General features: G+C 38.2%; 2 protein-coding genes across 2 annotated transcripts in view; both read right to left on the bottom strand.

The window, feature by feature from the left end:
• Positions 1 to 1116: 1116 nt before the first annotated feature.
• Positions 1117 to 2119, bottom strand: LOC147796655 (uncharacterized). The gene is made up of 2 exons (XM_087146869.1): positions 1757 to 2119; positions 1117 to 1607 (listed from the first exon to the last, which is right to left on the bottom strand). The coding sequence occupies exons 1-2, from the start codon at positions 2117 to 2119 to the stop codon at positions 1176 to 1178; spliced, it is 795 nt and encodes a 264-aa protein (XP_087002995.1). The 3' UTR covers positions 1117 to 1175.
• A 4127-nt stretch (positions 2120 to 6246) lies between these two features.
• Positions 6247 to 20492, bottom strand: part of LOC110986672 (synaptotagmin-like protein 4) — an 82615-nt gene continuing 68369 nt past the window's right edge. The window contains exons 13-17 of the mRNA XM_087146928.1: positions 18051 to 18235; positions 15736 to 16000; positions 14728 to 14978; positions 11873 to 12081; positions 6247 to 10226 (exon numbers count right to left, since the gene is read on the bottom strand). Coding sequence (XP_087003054.1) covers positions 10078 to 10226; positions 11873 to 12081; positions 14728 to 14978; positions 15736 to 16000; positions 18051 to 18235 — 1059 coding nt within the window. The 3' untranslated portion in view covers positions 6247 to 10077. The remainder of the gene's footprint in view (positions 10227 to 11872; positions 12082 to 14727; positions 14979 to 15735; positions 16001 to 18050; positions 18236 to 20492) is intronic.

The following is a 20492-nucleotide window of genomic DNA, read 5'->3' as shown; positions in this document are numbered from 1 at the left end:
TTTCAACTCACTGATCGTGATCAAATTACAGCATAAAGAAAACGAACATGGCAAATTGTTCTTCATGTCCTCCTTGTGTAAATTGGGAAGCAAAACCAAAATGCAAAAATACAAATAAATACTTGGAAATGACGATTTCTGCATAAATTTGCCATTGGAACAACACTGGTTCATGTTTACTCAAACTTTGTAAACTTAATGGCTAGAATATCCTCTACAGATTTCGGTCATCCATGTACCATTTTTAAATTAAAACCAAATTGCAGACCAAAGAAGTCCAATTAAACAATAACTACAATTAAATGTCCATTTCAATTTCTGTTTCAATACAGAATTAACACAAAAGTTACAACAATAAAACAACTGGCATGTATATTCGCTTCCTAAATGCTCATACTTTTAACCTTCTGGACAGAATTTTGTGTACTGGTGTACAATGTGAAATCAAAATAGTAGAATTTGGGTTTAACATATTTTTTCTATGTTGTAAACAAATTGAACTATAAGTTAGAAAACTGGAGATATATAGTATACTATTTCTTTAAGAGTTTGTAAGAACAGAATAACAGCTGTTTCCATTGGTGCAATTTGCAACTTACTGGTCAGAATATTATGAAATAAAATGAAAACACGACATTATAGTCATCTTCAAATTTCCTTTGATCAAATAAAAATAGACTTGTAGAGAAGCTAAATTAAAGTATACAAGAAATAATGATAAAATGTTTATTGATGATTTGCTTCATCAGCACGTGACAGAACAGCTGCTTAATATTAAAAGCATGTATAGTCTTCTTGCAATTTACTTTTTTTTCACGAAACATTCTTCACATGCGCCAAAAATGAAACTAGACTTGGGTTTCCTTAATTTATTTAATAGCTTCTTTGTTGGAAATCGTAATGATACTACATGTATTGGAATCCATTTTAACTTGTGTAGCTCAGCATGTTTGTCACCTTTCTACAGTTACACTGTAAAAGAAATATAGACGTCCACAGACTATGTACCATAAATCAGAAAAGGCATCTTCTTAAAAATATTAAAAACTTTTAAACAAAACAAGCTTTGAATTTACAACAGGGAAACAGCAAACTTTTTCAGATGAATTGTCATTTTTAAACTAACTCAAAGTAACAGAAATACCAGTGCGCGGCTTGGTCTATGGTTGTTGCCTTTATATTATGTCCATCTTGAGATAGTTGCTCTCCAGGATGCATATGAACTCCTTTCGCAATTCTTGGAAGCTGCCATAGGTGGAAGGGATCTCAAGCACAGGCCCACGTGTGTGAGCCTGGGGTGCCCTACCAAGTCCCCTCATTCTATTGAATGTAACTGAGATGGACTGTGTGCAAAGTATTTCAGCCCCTGTGACATGACGAAGAAACTTCTTGAGCATAGGGGCTTCAAGTCCTCTGATAAACTGCTTTAGGTATGACAAAGCCGCTGCTTCCTCACTGTTTGATGGATTTGCATCAAGGAGCCTGATAACATTGCGTGTTGTTGGCTTCTTGCTGTCGTACATCTGGCGTATGGCATCTGGATTGGGCAGAAGTTCCAATTTTGCTCTTGCAGAGGTGGCCATGGCATCAAGGGCAAATTTTGGCTCCTGAATCAGTAATTTCGTGCGATCTTAATAAACATCGGTTTGACTTCATCGCCCGATGGGACTGAGTGACAATTAACTCGAGACAACAGACCAAGGTAATCGCCCTGCTCATCCTCATCCAGATCTTCGCTGCGTAGAACTTTGTCTACCAATTGTCGATCTGCGTCACAGAGATACATTCTCAAGGATTCCATGAGACAAGTAGGAGTCACAGAATGTTCACCGTTGATAAAAGCCCTTGAGAAAGCATAGGACAACTTAAGTGGATAGACGCCAGTATCTTTGTAGCCCTTGAGAAGGATCCTCCCTACAGCTTGCCATTTGTCCGTATCATAGTCAGAGAATATCGACGGAACCCTTTCCTCTTCTCCGCACGTGTAAGACATAAAGAACTCCTTCCAAAAGGCGGAATAGGCTTCCCGTGACAAGCCCTGATTGTCTGCTCCGGCTTCATCTACAAACTGCACCTTGATGGGCACTTCTACAATAGCTGGTTCCATAAATACAGCCATCGTGTCTTGTAGAATTCAAGATTGACGTATGGTGACGACTGTCGCTTTGACCTCACCTGCTGGTGGAGTTGGTGATCGAGGTGAATTATGTGGTGACGAAAGATCTGGAGTGGAAACTGTAAGATCAGTTGGTTGATGATCACGACTTTCGTCAATACTGGGGAAAACCAGGTTTATCAGACTGTTTGTGTCCAGGTCAAAGAACGACCGTTTCTTCTAACTGCTCAAAGGTTGAAGGTCCAGCGATTGACTGACCAAACGCTATTTCGGGGTCAGGTGAACTACCGAAGACTGTCGGAATGATTTCAGTACCTTCTTTCAGGACGCCTGCGTCGTATATGGTGCTATCGGTGCTATCAGTGAGTTGCTCCACGTCATCAGTTGACTTGCCATGCTGTTGTGAATCAAGAGTGGATCCTGCACCATCTTCCACATCAAGAGTGGACTTCTTCGACTGACCTTGCAGGTTCTTTCGTCGTTTAACCCGCGGTGAGTACTCCCTCAAGGGATTTTTGGAGGTGGCAGAATCGTCTTGGTTTTCCTCGCTATAAGTTGATGAAGAACACGCTCGAATGCGCTTGGTGGCAAGGTACAGCCTCAGCATTTTACACTTTTGAGATTGATACATCTCTTCCACCGTGGTACTTCCATCTAAAGCAACATGGGACGCGTCTGTTATGAAGTAGTTGTATTCTGAAAGTTTACCACGTCTGTTTTTTCCAGAAGGAAAAATCACCCCTTCACCTGCTTTCCGATATTGTCTAGAGTTTGGTCAACTTGAAATGCTTCATGCTTGGTACCGCCACCAGATGGCGCCTTCACTTGCTTGTAGCCTTGTGTGGACTCACCATAATCCAACCAACCAATTTCCACACGTCTTGATTTTTTCTTTGCGTTTTGGTTCCCTCGCTGACTTCTCGATCTGGAGTCATGTTCCGTCCCTCCTTTCTTGACTTTCCTTTTTAGCCTTTCAATAAGACTCGACCTTTTCCCTCCAATTTCGTCACAGGTGCTCGATGACGCAGTAGACGCTGTATCTGTGCTTGCTTTGACGAAAGCCGTTGAATTGATAAATTTGCAGGATTGCCTATGTTATGATCTTTAAATGAGGCATAGCTAGAAAAATCCACCAACTGGAAGTTATTAACTGATTTGTGTCTAATCACAATTTTTGATATATTTCAAAAATCAAAATTTGACCCAAATTCATTAATAAATTCCCCTTGGTCGATTTTTCTGCGCTACACATCATTTAAAAGCTTATAACTTACGCAATCTTACAAAATTATCAATTAAACTTTATGATAAAGTTTTCAGCATAAATTCTTGCTGAAATCGGACAATGCATCTCTAACATTCGTATCTGGTAACGTATTAAAGCATACATATTGGCCCTATAAATGAAGTGTATTTTGATGTAATTAATTCGTTGGGGGTGTAAATTCAGTCAGCCGGATAGCTGGTCTTTTCCCTGATCCAACAATACCCTGTGCCATCTATTGGCTCAAAATCATTCCAGACCTATTCCTTTCTCTGCCTCAGATATAAGCCACATTTCATTAATTAAAATTGTGTTTGCAGACGTCAGACTCCGATCTTATAATTAATATCTTCTCCCCGATACAAAAACCATCTAAAAATAACAATTATTGCGCTACCCACTGTATATTTGACTTGAACCGGCTAATTGACATCGGCAAGCTCGGTGGTGGAGTGGTTAAGAAGTCTGCACTAGTAAGCAGGAGGTCTTGAGTTCAAATCCCAACCAAGCACACTTGCGGTTTTTTCACAAGTTCTCTTAAAGCACTGAGCATACGGTGCTAGAAAAACATCGGGAAGTCCCAAAACCTATACTTAAATACCGTATCTTCTCCCTGATGCAAAAACCATCTAAAATACCTTTGTGTCAAGTCTTGTCTCAGTTTTGTTGACAGTTTGAAAGAAGCTGGGCCAGACATAACTTAATTCAAAAATGCATTACCTTATATTCTTCCATTCGTTTGATTGTTTCCTCATCCATGCCTCGTTTCTTCAAAAATAAACGCAGTTTTTCGTTCATGCCTTGTTTGGGAACAAAATACAACTTGTCACTTACAAATTACAAAATCTAGAAGTTGTTGAATTAGAAGACAAACAAAGCAGCAAGTTTGGTAAATAGGACACTACGCAAACTCTTCAAATTAACGAAAAAAAAACCCAGCGAGTTGACATTCTTATAAAGCAAAATAGCGAACCCAACTTTCCTCCACTTCATATATTCAGCCTATCATTACAACAGCCATTTATCTGTGAGCTGTACTGCAAGTCGACATGCACAGCACGTGCAAAGGGTTGTTTACCGAAAAACACCGAAGAGCAAACTGTGGTACAGCCATAGAAGTCTATGGGTACGTCCACCTACCTGATAATACCACCTCTATGGCTACACCACTTTAATGCGGCACTGCAAAATTTATACATTGTACAAGTTTCAGCGAGGAGCTTTGAAAACGCTGTTCAGTGAGGAATGCTAAATGTATAAGGTTTCATCACTTACCTTGGACGTATTGCCGCTTTTTCCTGGAACATCGATTCGATTTGCCACGGCAGTACAAAGAAAATGCTACAGATATTTCGAGTGAACGAAATCATTATTCCGAGGGAACGAAATGCAATAATTCGAGGGAGGGCAATATTATTTCGAGGGAACGAAATGATTTCGAGGGAACGAAATAATATTTCGAGGGAACGAAATATTATTTCGAGGGAACGAAATAAAAAAAATCTCATAATTTTATATCCCTTTAGAGGCTCCGTAGTCTTTAGTTGTCGACTTTGAAGCGCCAAGTAACTTGTTAAAGTAAAATCCAAATTTTTGCTAGCGGAAAATTGCGTTTTTTGAAAATGTTTTTCGCAAAATCCAAAATCTCGAATATCTACTAACAGAAAATGAGAAAATGAGGTTGTCCACTTTTGACGCTCCATACATATGTCTCACTTATACAATCATTACCCGTAATTTATACTATCATAAAGAATCCAATTATACAACATAATTCTCATGGTTTGGTTTCCCATGCACTCCTATCCTGAAATCTCCGAAATAAATCAATTCAATCAGTCAAGTCAATTCAGTCAGTCTGACACAGAAGTGTAACTACGGTGAAAGTTTTTAGGGTGAACATTTTGTTCTGGGACCGGTGAAAGCTGATAAACCCGCAATTGCTCATAGTTGTCGTTCAAGATGGAGTGTGGGGGAAGGGTAAACTGGGAGCAATGGGCATTGCTGGTGGCACGTCCCACCTGTGTGACATTACAACTTTAGCCAGAGAGCTGGCCTTTTTCAGACCATCTCACAGCCGGATTACGACGGGGAGGGGATGTCACCTTCCGCACGTAAAACTCGGCCGTCACATGCTCGATTTTCTTGAAGCGTGACATGCATTTACAAAAGCTTTTGAGTAAATGCCCGAGACTGAAATTACAATTCTTCCTAACCTACGTTTGTCGATCAGTCATTTGAAATTGACGGTCTCACTCGTGTCGACTCGTCAGTCGGAAAAGATTTTTGGCTGATCTGTCTCGGAAATTTCATGAGACCTGTATGTCCAATTTTCGTAAAATGGCGTCAAAATTACGGTAAGACATTGTAGGGCCTACTGAAGAAACTCCTCAAGGCTCGGCGCCTAAAAGAACGCACTGCAATCGGGAAAATGTTAAGGACGGATTCTTCCCCGGTTCTTTTGTGGTTAAAAATATCACATGAACACGAAATACATGAAAGGCAAACCGCAGTTCTCTCTGCGGTACTCATATTATTTTTGACTATGGTGGGGGTGAAAAAATTACATGTACTTACTTGTCCCCCAAAAATATGATTTTTTTTTCCATTTTTTTTCCAGGTAGGAAATTCCACATCGAGTCGGCTGCATAAAATTTTTTGCCTTGGTCGCCCAAACAAAATTGAGGGTTGGTCAGAAACGAGAACAACAGAATTTAACCAACCATACAGCGGCGTCAATTCAACAAATATAATGATCAGTTCAAACATAATCAGGGTGTGAGCCTCGGATTGTACAAGAATTTTTCTCCAACATGGCTCTGTGCTGCACTCCAATCATTTACCAACACAACCACAAAAGCAAAAGTTATTTTAGTGATAAATATTTTATTCATTGTAAAATTATTCCCTGTATACATACCAAGCACAATACTAACAGGAATTCTGAAATGCTATTTATAGGTAATATTGAAGATATTAATAGAATTTTTAAACAGGAATTTCGATAAATACACCTACGAGAATACAAGTATAAAAATAGAGTGAAATAGTTTTGATGTGTTTATAATCGTGATTGAAATGCTTGAAATTTCTATACCAAAGTACTCTGAAGAACGAATTAATTAGAAAGACATGAAAAAGGATTACAAAAAATGGATAGTGGCATTCAGATGTGCAAATTTCATTCCTTAAAGAAATAACGGCCATCTGAAAAGGTAATGTTCGTGCTATGTGAGAGAACTAAGGTGAAGTCGAGTTGAGAGTTGTTAATAATCCGAAGATAATCCCATCAAATTTTAGGCATGTGGGTTATATTCAAGTAAAAACACAACACAAAGTTGCATACCTACTGCATCTGTGGCATTTTAAGCACTGCCTGTTTTACAGGGCTTCTCCTATCTGATGCCACTCAGGCTTGAGTAATGAATTCTCCAGATGAAGAAGTTCATGATACTGTAAAATGGCACACAAATATTCAACCATTTGAAGTAAGACACAGATGCAAGTCCCCACAACAGCACGACTATGGCAAGTCAGACGTATGCCATCTCATACAAGATGTACAGGTATTATATACTTAATACAAGTAATAAGTGACCTAAATAATAACTTATCCAAGGGCCCTTTTCTACATATTGAGAAGCAAGACAAGTGTTACTTCAAGGCACTTTTGCGAAGTGAGTTCTACCAAAAGTGTATCAATAGTTCAATAAACATGTCAAAGGCTAACGGCTTCCTTAGTTCAAAGTGACAACTGTAATCTACCCATGCATCCGTCTGTAGAGTTACTACACAAGGCCCCAAAGGTGCCGCTCAATCTTGTCCTATTCAAAACAGCTTATCACTACGAGAGAATATTCTGACGCAATTGCTGTGAGTAAATAAACATGCGTCTGTATAAATGTGAAATCAACAAGAAAGGCAGCAAAAGGATATATCATATAACAGTATACAAACAGGTTGCAAAGATGTACTGATAAAATGATATAATTCATTTGATTGGAATATAGTAAGCCCTGACAAAAAATTCCGCTTTATAATGGTTTGAAAACACTTGTTTAAATGATGTAAGATGGTATGTTTCTAAATCATAGCATCTACTGATTTTTCTAACTTACCAAATACATGTACATGTATTTCCATTTGTAAGGACGATTCATGCATAGACAGACAACAAAGTGTTCAAAGTAATCAAACATAATTATGCATAGTGATTTTCATTAAATGTTAATTCCCTCATTTGCTGCAACATACACATATTAAAACAGTACTTCTGAACGCTTAAATATTGAACTCAGCAAACTGCATATTTTTGTGTGTTTCTCATTCTTGTAAGAAATTAAATAATCCATAAATTACAAAATATTTGCTGCATATCAGACAAATAAAAAATTGAAATACATTTTTTTAAATTCAATGTATTGGAACTTATTTCCCAAATTAGCGTCTACAGTAATTCATTGTTTTACTAAATTTGAATCCACCTTAAGATCATGCGCAGTTGATTGAATTGAGTGTTCAATTTAGTTTTCAAGTACATGATCAGGAAAAGTTTGAAAAAAATTGAAATCTGAACATTATTATTCATTGAATGAACCCTGTTGTGTTCAAAACAGTGATGTTGCACTTGTATCAGGAAGCATTCAATTTAACCCAAGTCGTGGGCCAGAAACATGTGGTTGAATGATGCATAAATGGCAATATATTTAACATTTTTACACTGGAATTTAAATACACCACTAGATAACATATATACAATGATTATTACTCAACGAAACTGGAAAAACAAACATATCAAATAATTCTACGAACACTTGAAACTAATTGTACTGTAGATCACACGATTCTTTGTGAGATTTAACCATGTTCACATTCTTGGAATGCGCAAAGTACTACATGTACATTGGTTACATACTGCCTGAAAGTCAGAATCAAAAGCAAATACCTCACTAAATTGAGGTGACAAAATTGAATGACAAATTGTGTACGATTAAATTGAATGATGCAATTTGTAATTTGGAGTTCAAAAAAAATGAAAATGGATACCAACCAAAGAAGTGGCAGCATGAGGAAAATGCCTTAAATGTGTACATCTTAAATTAAATTGGAAAGCTTTTCAACCCATACTATTGCATTTTGGAAAATAAATGAGATCAAAATGTTATAATTATTAACTATTATTACTGAAATGGAAAAATCAACATATTACCTGGAAAACACATAAAAGTTCTTAGTAAAGCAACATGTTCTGACTAGTAACAATCACCACAGCATACAACTCAGTTATTTATGAACAAGGTAGAATATGTAAAATACAGATGCTGTAAAATGCCTAGCAAGATATAAATGTGAACAAACAAGTGTAAGGAAGGGGCAGCCTACAGACCATTTTCCTAGAGCATAATTAATTGCATGTCTGTGAGAAGAGATTTTTCAGTTCCATGCTAGTTTCTATCCCTCTTTCCTAGTTTGAAGGGACTGGGAACCAGTCCACCTTGTTCTCATTGTAAGGCCCCCCCCAAAAGGTCTTCTGTCTCTGGTCAGCACTTGCATCGATTTCAAGTATGCACGTCAATCTTTTTTTTCTGTGCGAGGGCTGCAAAAGTGCCCTCTATTACCGCACTTTGATAGATCCTGACGAAATCGATGTTGAACAATGATAGCAGACTATGGATATAAAGTTGTTTGTTGTCAGTTTATAATCATAATAAAACTGGTCTAGTCCCATGACTCGCCAATGTGTGTGTGCACCTGTCTGTACAATCAAACCCTGGAAGGAAAAAAAAGCATCGCCACATCAATATGGGCGATTCACCTTAGTGCATCTCCAAGAGATTGAAACATGTTGGCCAATCACGATGTGCAACAGATTTCGTACGTTGAACAATGTTACTGGCTAATGCGTTGCAAACTCTTGGGGGCGCAATATTGTGAATAACCCGTATTCCAGAAAATCAGTCTGACTAGAGACAAAATACTTTTTTTGGCCTAAGGTAAAATCCCACCGTACCTGATTTGCATATGATATGGAATTTACAGGTTAAATGCAAGTTCTTTAACCCTGAACAAAAAGTGCCTTCTTTTGCACAGAGCTAACACACTGATATACCTCATGTTAGAACACACCTCTTCCTAATTCTTTATCCTGGTAGGCTGAAATAAGGTCACATGCGGTTCACTAATATGGGCTAGTACTCAACATGTACCTAGATATTGTGAGCACATCCATTCCAGAGACTTGTGCCTAGTCTTGAAAATTTTTGACTGGTTATGGTGCCCTCTAGAGGTTGTAAAGTGAAAAGTTGAATTTAAACAGTTAAATCCCTGGAAGAATTCTTTTCCGTGTTGCAAGTACAGCAACTCAAAATCAGACAGCGTCAAGGGACACTAAACTGAACCTTCAATTTGTATGCAATTTTTGAAGTGCCATTGAAAGTTGAATTAAAACAGCTAAGCCCCTGAAAGAATATTTTTCTAGTTTGAAGTGTATTATAAAACATATGGACTGGTCAAACTTGGTCACTAGTGCACACCCATGCCTCCTCGGGCCTGCGAGTGATCAGAAGAGAGTCCTATTTCCTATTTCTAGTTATGAGAATACTATACAAAGATGTATTAATTTGCATTGAAAGAAACATTATTTTCAAGTCATACAAATGTGTAGTCTGCTGCAGGTAGAGACTTCCGGCAGGTAGTGCTAAGTGAATTGTAACCTACTGATCATACTAGGTCTGAGTATGATGGTAGCACTGATCCACTGTCCACGAGTCTTCAACATCTGCTCCCATGCTTTCATCTCTTCTCCTGTGGCATCATTCCAGCCGGCTAGTTTCCTCTGGTACTCACCTACAACAAGACAAAAGCCAAATGTCAAGGTGTGTCCATTGTTCATGACTGGTTCTCAGCCAATTCATCCACTCAGCCAAGCAGTCAACTATATCAGGACCGACTCTTATTAATGTATCAAGTTCAAATCAGCTCACAACCAGCCCACACCAGTACAAATCACATTACATGTTGGTCGGTAACCTCCTTTTGTTAACCAGTTAATGTCAGATATTCTTACCCGGAAAAGCTGCTGGGGGCAGGTTTTTTTACGGATAAATTCTTTAACCTTGCAATTGTGCTTTTGACCCAACCAAGCGTGATGCATATATACGTCAACCATGGAAATGAAAACAGAATTGTTAAGCGAGTGTTTTTGACCTCAGTGGAACATATGAGGAAAATTATGTGTTTACATGTCATCCTTAGTAAAATTCCCCAAATTGGACCACTGTATAATCCTGTATATCTTACTTGAAAGAAAGTACGGAACAGCCTCAATTAGTCCGTAAAATATTGCCGCCCAGCATGCTGTAGTATTCAAAAAACAGAAATTTTGTTCTGTATTTTCACAATGGTCGGCTGATCATCGTATGAGACTTCATTTCACTCCGCACATCACAATCTTTAGCAGCACCAATTTTCTTGTGTGTAGTGTTTGCAGATGTTGTGGAAGTCTCCATTAATAATTGGGTAAACTTAAAAGTAGCTGAAAATATAGCGACAGAAATTCACCAAATGCATTGTTAACTGAAATCATAGAAAAATTCTGATTACTCCTGGCTGTTGAAGACTGCTCCTTTTTAAGGGAAACAGAACCTGCCATGCCTGATTCCCACCCTGACCCCGTGGATGTTGTTCGCTTACCACGAACGCCCTGTAATTCATAGGTTTTGTGCAAAACAAATGACAAAATCTGACTTTGAGTTAATCTTTGAAAATACCACACTGTTTTTTTTTACATTTTTCAAACCAGTTGACTTGAACATGAAACAAGTCAATGGAATTTCAGGTGCACAGAATATTATACATCCTAATCAGCCAATCTTGTGAAATTACAACAAAAAACCAATGATGTACACGACCTTCAAGCAATATTTGCAGATGTACATTGCTCAATAGCTCCAAAAATAGTTCACAGTAAGTGGAAAGTAACTCAAACAAAGAAGGATTATGCAAATTTCATTTTTTCAGAATTTGACCTTTCTGTACTGTGAAGTCTCCTTTTCATCCTGCCTATACTGTAGATGCAATTGGAAACCTTTCTTTGAAAAAATTTATGAGGAAAATGTTACAAATAGGTCTACTTATAATGACATAAACTTAACTGTCATTAGAGGATTTTTCGCACATACATGTATGAACATTTCACTCTTGATTTGCACCTGTTGCAGTAACTCAATTTTGGGAACAGAATTGGTGAGAATTTGTTGAGTTTGGCTAGCAGCTGCAAACGAGGTGACACACATTAATTAATTACATCGTGCCCCAATGGGGTGTTCACTCAGGGAACACAAGTGCTTTAATAGGGTGATCCCATCCTTATCAGAATCCAGTAAAATTATAATATTTTTTTTTATTACAAGACAATTATTGACATTTCTCACTTATAGGATATTTTATAGCCTACCCCACAGATAAACTGATCCAGAAAAATACAAACTTACCTGTGCCCAAGTTTAACCTAGTTCCACCGAGGAATTCATTAGAGGAGAGTGTTTCATGGTCCCAAACAGTCAACTCCAGGCATCGCTCTTTCAGAGACTTCAGGGACACATTCTCAAATGCCATAACATGGTCCCAACGAGGGTTGCAAGTTCCGCGAAGAACAGCTGTTTTATGCTTTCCAGTTTTGGATCTGTCTGGCTCCAGATAGCTGTATTCATGAAGACATTAAGACATCACATTTTTTTGAGACAAAAAGAAGCGTCCATCTACCATGTCTACAGTAGAATAATCACACTACTTTTACATTTAGCACTAAAGGTGTATTTATACACACATCCCATAGTCTGGAGCAATCTACATGTACATGTACGTCTTGCTACAGTGTAGTTTGAAAATCAACACTAAGAAAGTTGACGTCCCGTTCTCACAAAAATGAACATGACCTGTACATCAAAAATGGGAGTAACAGTGATAATGGATGAAGTTTTTGTAAAAAGGTGGAATATCATATGTAAATAAGTTAATATTATACAATACCTGCATAAATCCCTCTCATCTGATTTGCGGATCTTTGATCACGTCACTGAATTATTTGTTCTATTCAACAGTAACCGTCGGACAGAACTTCTTTTTGCGTGACTGCTTCCCACTCCAATTTCATTTATTTCATTCACAGTAAGAAAGAGGAAAATAATGTAGGGACGGAAACCAGTCTAATATTACATCATAGTGAAACTACCAGTAGGTGGCACTTTAGACATAAATATAACCTGTCACCACAAAATGAGCTGAAAGTTGGAATTTTCAAAAAATGGGATATTGGTGCTTTCTAAATCAGCAGAAAGCGAGCTTTTCAGTTGTATGTAATGTACATGGAACACTTACGGTAAAAGTATGAGGTGTGACATTACTCTAGCATCTTTGCGTCTTTATTTCTGACACTGTTTCAACATTTCTGACCAGGCGAAAATAATGCTATCATTGAAATTGCTGATAAAATAACATTTTAAATATTTGGTCCTGCTAACAAAATTGGAATTAAATAGAGAAGTTACTCTCAAAATAAATCAAAATGCCAAAATTGACCTTTACTTCAATTTATGACTTTGAACCCTCAAAACAGGAAAGAGCAGAATATGACCTTACACTCATTTTGTTGTGCCAAGTCACAAATCTGTTTTGCAAAGTGGTGGACATTATTAAGTACCTGAGGACTGTTCTCCTAACAGAAGAGAACTGATGCAGGTACTTGTATAAAAAAATGAATGTTTCATGTTCATGCAGTGGTAAGAATTTCATGAAGTGAAAAATGAAACGCTCCACTCCACGAGGCAAAGCCGAGCGTCATAGAACAATGCTGCCACATCATGAAATTATTCTTAGCATTTCATGCATGTGAGACATTCATTACTTTTTTATTACCTGACAACAGCTGAAAACAACACATGAACTTGTGGGAAGTACACTGCAGCTAGCTATAAGAAGGAAGCTTACAGTTAGGCTTGTGACATTTCTAGCTGGACGCAACCAATGTTGTCAACACATGTCAAATAAAAATTTAAATCTAATCATTGTTCCGGAGTAACAAATCTGCCACTTTGAGCTTGGGTAAAATATTCACTGAAGATGTCTGGGTGTATTTCTGAAAGGATTACAGAAAGGGTATTCAGATTGGCTAGTTGAGATTCCCTGGAGGTTGACCATGATACCAGGTGGAACAGCATTTACAGGTAAGTGGCATCATTTCCTTTCTGACAAATTCATTTAATTAGCTTTCAAATGGCAGAGACTTCTGGGTAATCTGATGCAAATATCCAACCTCTAGGATCAAATGACAATAGTTTAGGACTTTGTTGCCTAGCAACCACATCTTCCTTATCAATAACCCTTATGAAACTGTATTTAAAACACATCTAAATCAGAAAAAAAAAAATTACCATGACAATGATGCCAGATTTTTCATTCTAACATAAAACTGCTTAGCTATCTGTGAGGGGCCAAAAAGTCTTTCACAGTGGTCCAATGAAAGTGGGCATATAACAGAGCAACATAAATTTTGCTTGCTGAATACAAAAATGCTTTATTTTTTTCATGGGGGGGTGCAGTACAGATTTGAAACAGGTTATCCTCTGGGATATTCAAAGTGGCTAAATGTGTAACATGACTTGAATTTAATTCAATTAACAGAGGATACATGTTATTTTCTGGCTATATTATTATATTTCATAGGTCAAGTATTAAGAAATTTGATAACCCTTACTACGCTATTGTAAGATTCAAGACTATGATGTCATTATTGTAGTGATTCACAATCAATGTCATAGTTCAGTTGTGTTTCACTGTTACAGGTTCAGAGGTGTTCTTGTTAAGAATGATGTGGTTCAGAGCTCCAGAGTATAGTGCTAACTTCGGCCTTTGTAACCATATTTTCATAATGTGTGCAGTACAGCATGCAGCTATTGGGTGCTAACTGTCCATGTGCAATGACACACAATCCACCATTTTGGTCCCACTAATTGAGACACTCATGTTGCAACTCTCTCTCTATAAACAGTAGGCAACCAATATCTAACATAACACTACAATCCCAGAAAAGGTTGGATATCCAGGTCAACTCGTTCACAAGTCTCCCACATATGCTAAATTGATTAGATGGACTTAACAGAATGTAACAGCCTTGTATCTATTCCCTGTGTGACATAGGTTTGACCTCATTCATGGTCTACTATCTGGGAACCTTATGACTACCATATACACAAATATCCAAAGCAGTAACCTTTCCAGAAATACCCAACTGCTTGCATTTTGGCAAACTGTGATAACAAAACAACACGATCATCAGCACAAGCCTCACCCTTTTACAAATGGATTGGAAGAACCACCCATGCGCACACCAACCAAGTTCCTGGCTTCAATGACTTTGACATACAACACTCCTTTTCCCTCATCAGCTGATGGATGAGTCTTCCCCAACTTCTTGCTTTTATCTTTTTTCTTCTTCTTCTTGGAGTTTTTCTCCTCTGCCTCCTGTGTGAGTGTATCTGAGTACATCAGCGATATGGTCAGGTCACCCTTATATGCGACAGCACCCTCTGCTGGCTGGGACTGACAAGTGTAAAGAGATAAATAATAACTTTAGCATGCAAATTGGACACCACTGAGCTGTACCCTATACACCAATTACACCAGCTAAGTCACACGACCTTTAGCATGTTTAGTGGGAATCAAACATCAACAAACATGGTATCCTTCCATAGCAAAGTGCCATACAAGCCAATTTTGGGTACAGTGCTCCGCACATCAGTAGTCCGAGTACTTTACTGACCATCAGCTTTATATTGGTATATGATGTCACACTTTGCTATAGGAGGGCACTATGTTTACTGATGTGCGATACCCACCACACGTCACGTGACTGGGTGCAATCAGTCTATTACTGTCAGCAAAACACATCCTCCACATCCTGCAATAACCTGTCCTAGCCTGCAGGTGGCCAGTGATTTAATCTAGCTTTCTCTCATGACAACCTCTGAAATACTGAGCCTGTTGGCACTTTAGGATGATGGAATGTCATGATTTAGAGCAACTGATAGAATCAATGAAGTCTAGAAGCACATGCCAAGCCTCATTGAATAAAAGTCTGTTTCCAAAGTACCTATAAATGATTCAGTTACCATTCTAGGTAACCTTCAATTGGCTGGCATCATAACATTACTATGACTTGTAGGAGCAACTGCTACCAAATGCTTTCACAAATTTGATAGATGCAACATTTGCAACAGCTGCACACTATAAAGATAACTGGACAGTCTCCTTGAATGATTTCCATACTCAACATGTAAAATGAATGAGAAATCAGTACCTTATTACAAAGTTGATGCCATCGTGGCTTGTAGTCATCCAAATTGACTGAATCCATGTTAACAAGAACCTCTCCAAGAAAGTCATTCCTTCCAAAAGCATCATTATTCCACACAGTCACACTCAGTGTCCTTGTCTCCAGTTCACTTTGAGAGATGTGATATCTTAAAGTCATCTCAAACTGGGGGTTGACTGTTCCCTTACGGACAAACGTCTTCCGTTTGCTGGCTTTGGTTTTGTCAGGGAGGAGGTACGTCTTCACATATCTGGTAAAATAGACACACAACATTTCCATTCACATTTTTCACTACTGGTATTTTAGCTTTAATCTTTGTTCATAAATACCTGGGACAGTTTTTCAACTGTGTTCCTTGTTTGAAAGGCGGCACGTGACCATGTATATGTATTAACATTTGATAATGCCTGCTGAGAAGTGATAATGCCTGTTGCATAAATCATACACTGGCACATGGATATGAGACAGTGTAACTGGGTCTGATTGGTCAGAAGTTTTGTGAGCACATGATGCGCCATGCACAGGCCAAGTTCACTGAAGGGGATTCTATTGGACAACTTTCAAAAGGAATATACCATAAACTGGACGGGGGTGTTTGGGAAAATGAAAGTAGAATTAAAATTGTTGGAAATCCATCACACGTTGACTTCTTTTGACTCTAAATAAAAAGGTATTTCATGAATGGGAATAAATATGTGCTTGGAACGAATGCTGATAATGCCCTCGCCTGCGGCTCGGGCATTGGTTGCGTCCACTCTTCTAAGCCAGTCTGAAATGCATGTTTAAGACCAGGATATCTATTCCCTTATTAAATTAACAATACAAATTTTAATCTAAAATGAAAGGATTTGTCTTTTTGTTTTTCTCACAAATGTAAGATTCAACTTGAGTATTTATGTACATATATACCAGGCCCGTTGCCTGACCAGATACTGGGGGGGGGGGTTGTCCAACCCAGAAGTGGAACCTTTGGCACTGTGAATACATATTTGTATACGAAGGCCTATCATAATGTACTTTTGAAAAGTTGCATGTTTGTCGTGAAGCAAAGGATGCATGTAAGACTTATATACTCCAGCTTTTAATACCCACAGCATGTTGTAAATTGACCTGGCAGGTATGAAGCTACGTGTCACCCAGCACCTTGAATCAGGCACTGGGTGACAAGCAAATAGTATGAATTTTTTTTTAAAATGTTCTATCAATTGATAAATTCTTTTAAATAATTATTACCTCCACTCACTTACCAAAGCAAAAATTGTTTTAAAAATGTATATATTTTTGGGCACATTTAAAAGAGTTCATTTGGCATTTTGGAAAAAAAAAGGGAAAATCGGGCCAAAATAAAATTTCATGAGAATTTTGTAGCGGATATATGATATTGACATTTATGAATCAGAATATTTGAAGTTTTTTTAAAATTTCATCTTTCATGAGATTGGAGGTAAAATATTGCTCCACACACAGCCATTAGACGCAAAATTTTGAACCGTTAAACGTTACGGTCCGTGCCACTTTTGGGTACAGAATCTTTGGTTGTAATGTGAAGCAGCACGCGAAGGAGTGTTGTCATTAAACCAAAACTTTCTCAAGTCCTCGAAATTACCAACTTTAGTGGGCTGGATTAGTGTCCTCGCTGGGTGGGCCATGCAGCAGTTCTTTCTTTTTAACATTTCACCAACTGACCAGTGAGATAACAAACAACATGGATAACACAACCACAAAAGACAAAAACAAACAGACATGCCACACAATATTTGAGGTGTGAACGGTATTACGGTACACTTAAAGTCTTTTCATTCTCTCTGGACTGGTTCCTTCATTTCCAACATGTTAGTAGAGCCAATGTAAATGGCAACCAATGAAAACATGACTGACTTTTCCCCCCGCGCCTGGAGTGCTGTGCTGGTTGCATTCATGGCCAGGTGGCCTGGGCCAGACTGTGCTGAGCTGAGGCTCAGTGAGGCGTTTAGTGACTGATTTTATTCTTCAAATGTTGCCGTATAAGCTTCCCGGAATATAAGCCACAGGGGCATTTTCAGTGTGAGAATCAAAGTGTAAGCCATGGCTTGTATTCCAACAATTATGGTATATTAAATATATATATTTGTTATTAAACAAAAAAGCGGAGCTCGGAAGCGAGTGGGGTGGTTCGTTCGAACCCCCTGAAATCCCCCAGCCTACGGGCCTGCATACTGCACAGTGAACAGCCCCATTCAGCAGTGTGTACATGTACCTCAAACTATGTCACTATGATACATCTTTACAACTGTCACTAAAGATGATACCAGAATTCTTACGGGTCTGATTTAATTTTCTTCACATCCACTGGTGCAAGGTCACGACAAGCTTTGATCTTGACCTCAAAGACACTTGTTTTGTAGTTGTAATTCAGCCCAAAATTGATGTCTCCAGTAATGACATATTTCCCATAATTCGCCTCTCCTGCCTGGCTGTACAAACTTGTCATGCTCACTGAGCTTCCCTGAAGATGAAAACATTTCAAAAATTGTGTTAGTCATGATCTGAGCATTTAACCAAATTAAACAAAAATAAACCTAGAACACACAAAGCAAACAATACATCAAAGTATTAAAAAAAAAAAACAAAAAACAAAATTCATCCTGCTGTCCATACGTGTATGGTCATGATTTTCATGATGAGACAAAAGTCTTGCCAAAGAGTAAAAAGTAGTTTTCTAGAAAATCACTAAAGAAGTTGGTCTCCTTTTTAAACACTTATTTCAAAAGTACTTGTATTTAGCATTCCATTGTTTAGAATGCTACTTCCTGAAAGAAGGGATCTTTAACACTTCCTGCTGGGGAGCCCGGTTTCGGGCACTGTGTGTCTATATGCGTGGCTGGGGTCTCCGAAATCGGACAAAGGGAACTGGGCCTTGTAACAAAAGACTGTACTTAGAACAAAAGACCAGGCTGCTGGACGTTACCGACATTTTTTCACTCTCAATAGTGGAGATAATCCAGTCTAGTTTTGAAACAGTATACCACTGTTTGGGGCATTTAGAGCGAGCGGATTACCACCGGGGACAAAGCGCTCCACTACCACAGGGATGAGCCACACAGCACCGCTGGATGTTAATCTAGCGCGTTGAAAAGAGGTCAGCAGTGCACTGTGCCAGGTTTGTGAACGAAAGAAAGTTATGTAACAACACACAATGTGGGCTCTTTTTACAAGGCTGCATGCCTGGCTGAAATACTCGGGCATCAATAGATTTTTGTCTGTCAAACCAGAGTGGCCATCAGACAGTAATTTAAGTGGGTGTAAACATCCCTTCATTGAAATGAATTTTTTTAAATTTTGAAAACTGAAAATCTTGAAAATGTCCTGATTATGTGCAATGCATTTTTCAAACCACCCGGCAGCAACAAGTGGTTGAATGACACAAAACTACAAAATAATGCTTTAAGAAGTCAATTAAATTTTTTTTTTGTAAAGAATCACTCTTTTCTGTTTGTGAAAATGCTAAATTTGTGTGACTTGTGTCTCTTTGTAAAAACGGCACGCTCAGTACACATTTTTGCCGTAGCGCCTGGCAGGTGCAAACTTGTTACATTTGTATACATTTCTGGAGTCAACTTTGACTCTCTCTGTGAATATGGTATAGGTAAAACAGGAAATTTGCCCCACTGTAATCATCGTGATTTGGATGATTTCAGTAGATTTGATAAACAATAATTCTACCAGATTGTAGGATCACATCGCCTAATTGAATTTGAAAAAAAAAACAGTTTGAAAAAAAAATCATGATTTTGGGCCAATATGTCTCATTGGGGACGATATTTTGAAATATTAATTTAACCCAGTTTTTCTCAATAGGAGCGTCTAAGTTTTCTGTAGAATTTCATAAAAACTGGAATACCTTTCTAGAGGAATGCCAAATTGGTAAACAAAAATACATGTATATGGTAAAGGAATTATTGGCCTCCAACAATAATCACATTAAATCCTTCAGATATACATGTACATGTACTTGTACTTTACTGATTTCTTTACATGTATGCCAAGTTCCCCAAAATCTGCCATTGGACAGCTGAAATATGAAAGGGATGGAACCTCCTCTAAAAAGCTTTCAGACGGTTAAAAAAACTAGGTTGATTAGGATTGGGAAATTCAATTCATAAAGAACAAGGCGTGTACGGTACTGGTAACATATGGACCATAGATATGTGCCAAATTGGTCTGACCATCCAAGGATATTAAATGTTCCAGTGGTATAACATAAAATGTAAACGTAAATAAATGGGAGGATTTAACAAAGACGGGTAGAGGGTCATGGAATCCAATGGGAACATAATTGGCTTCAGGTAATCAAGTCAAATTTGCACATGTAAAAAAAAAATACATCTTGAAAATAGTTCGCGGTACCCGCTGCTTCACCCGACTCGGACCGGCCGGCCGACCCCGGCAAGCTCGGTGGTCGAGTGGTTAAGACGTCTGCACTGGTAAGCAGGAGGTTGTGGGTTCGAGTCCCACCCGAGTAAGCTTGTGACTTTTTTTTGCAAGCTCTCGGACAAGCACTGAGCATATACGTTGGGTAAGGGTAAAACCTGTTATATATGAACTGTTCCAAATCTGTTCAATTTCTGTACATCTTTATAACTGTGAAGAAAAACAAAACAACACCAGAAGAAATTGCCTTAACGGTTAAAAACAGAAACACCAAATATTAACATGCATGTAATAAATTGCATGCAGAGATCAGCCTGTCTTGAACAGTAATA

This window comes from Acanthaster planci, linkage group LG15, assembly GCF_054643075.1.
Source record: "Acanthaster planci isolate LZ-2023a linkage group LG15, COTS_SCS, whole genome shotgun sequence".
Classification (NCBI taxonomy): Eukaryota; Metazoa; Echinodermata; class Asteroidea; order Valvatida; family Acanthasteridae; genus Acanthaster; species Acanthaster planci.
The sequence above is the reverse complement of the archived record's forward strand: the minus strand, read 5'-3'. Positions and strand labels throughout refer to the sequence as shown.

What these genes read in the sequence shown, in the direction of transcription:
- LOC147796655 (XM_087146869.1), bottom strand. Translation starts at nt 2,119, where the DNA reads ATGGCTGTATTTATGGAACCAGCTATTGTAGAAGTGCCCATCAAGGTG. An exon ending in GTGACGCAGATCGACAATTG is followed by an intron (nt 1,608 to 1,756) that starts GTAGACAAAGTT and finishes TTACTGATTCAG; the next exon opens with GAGCCAAAATTTGCCCTTGA.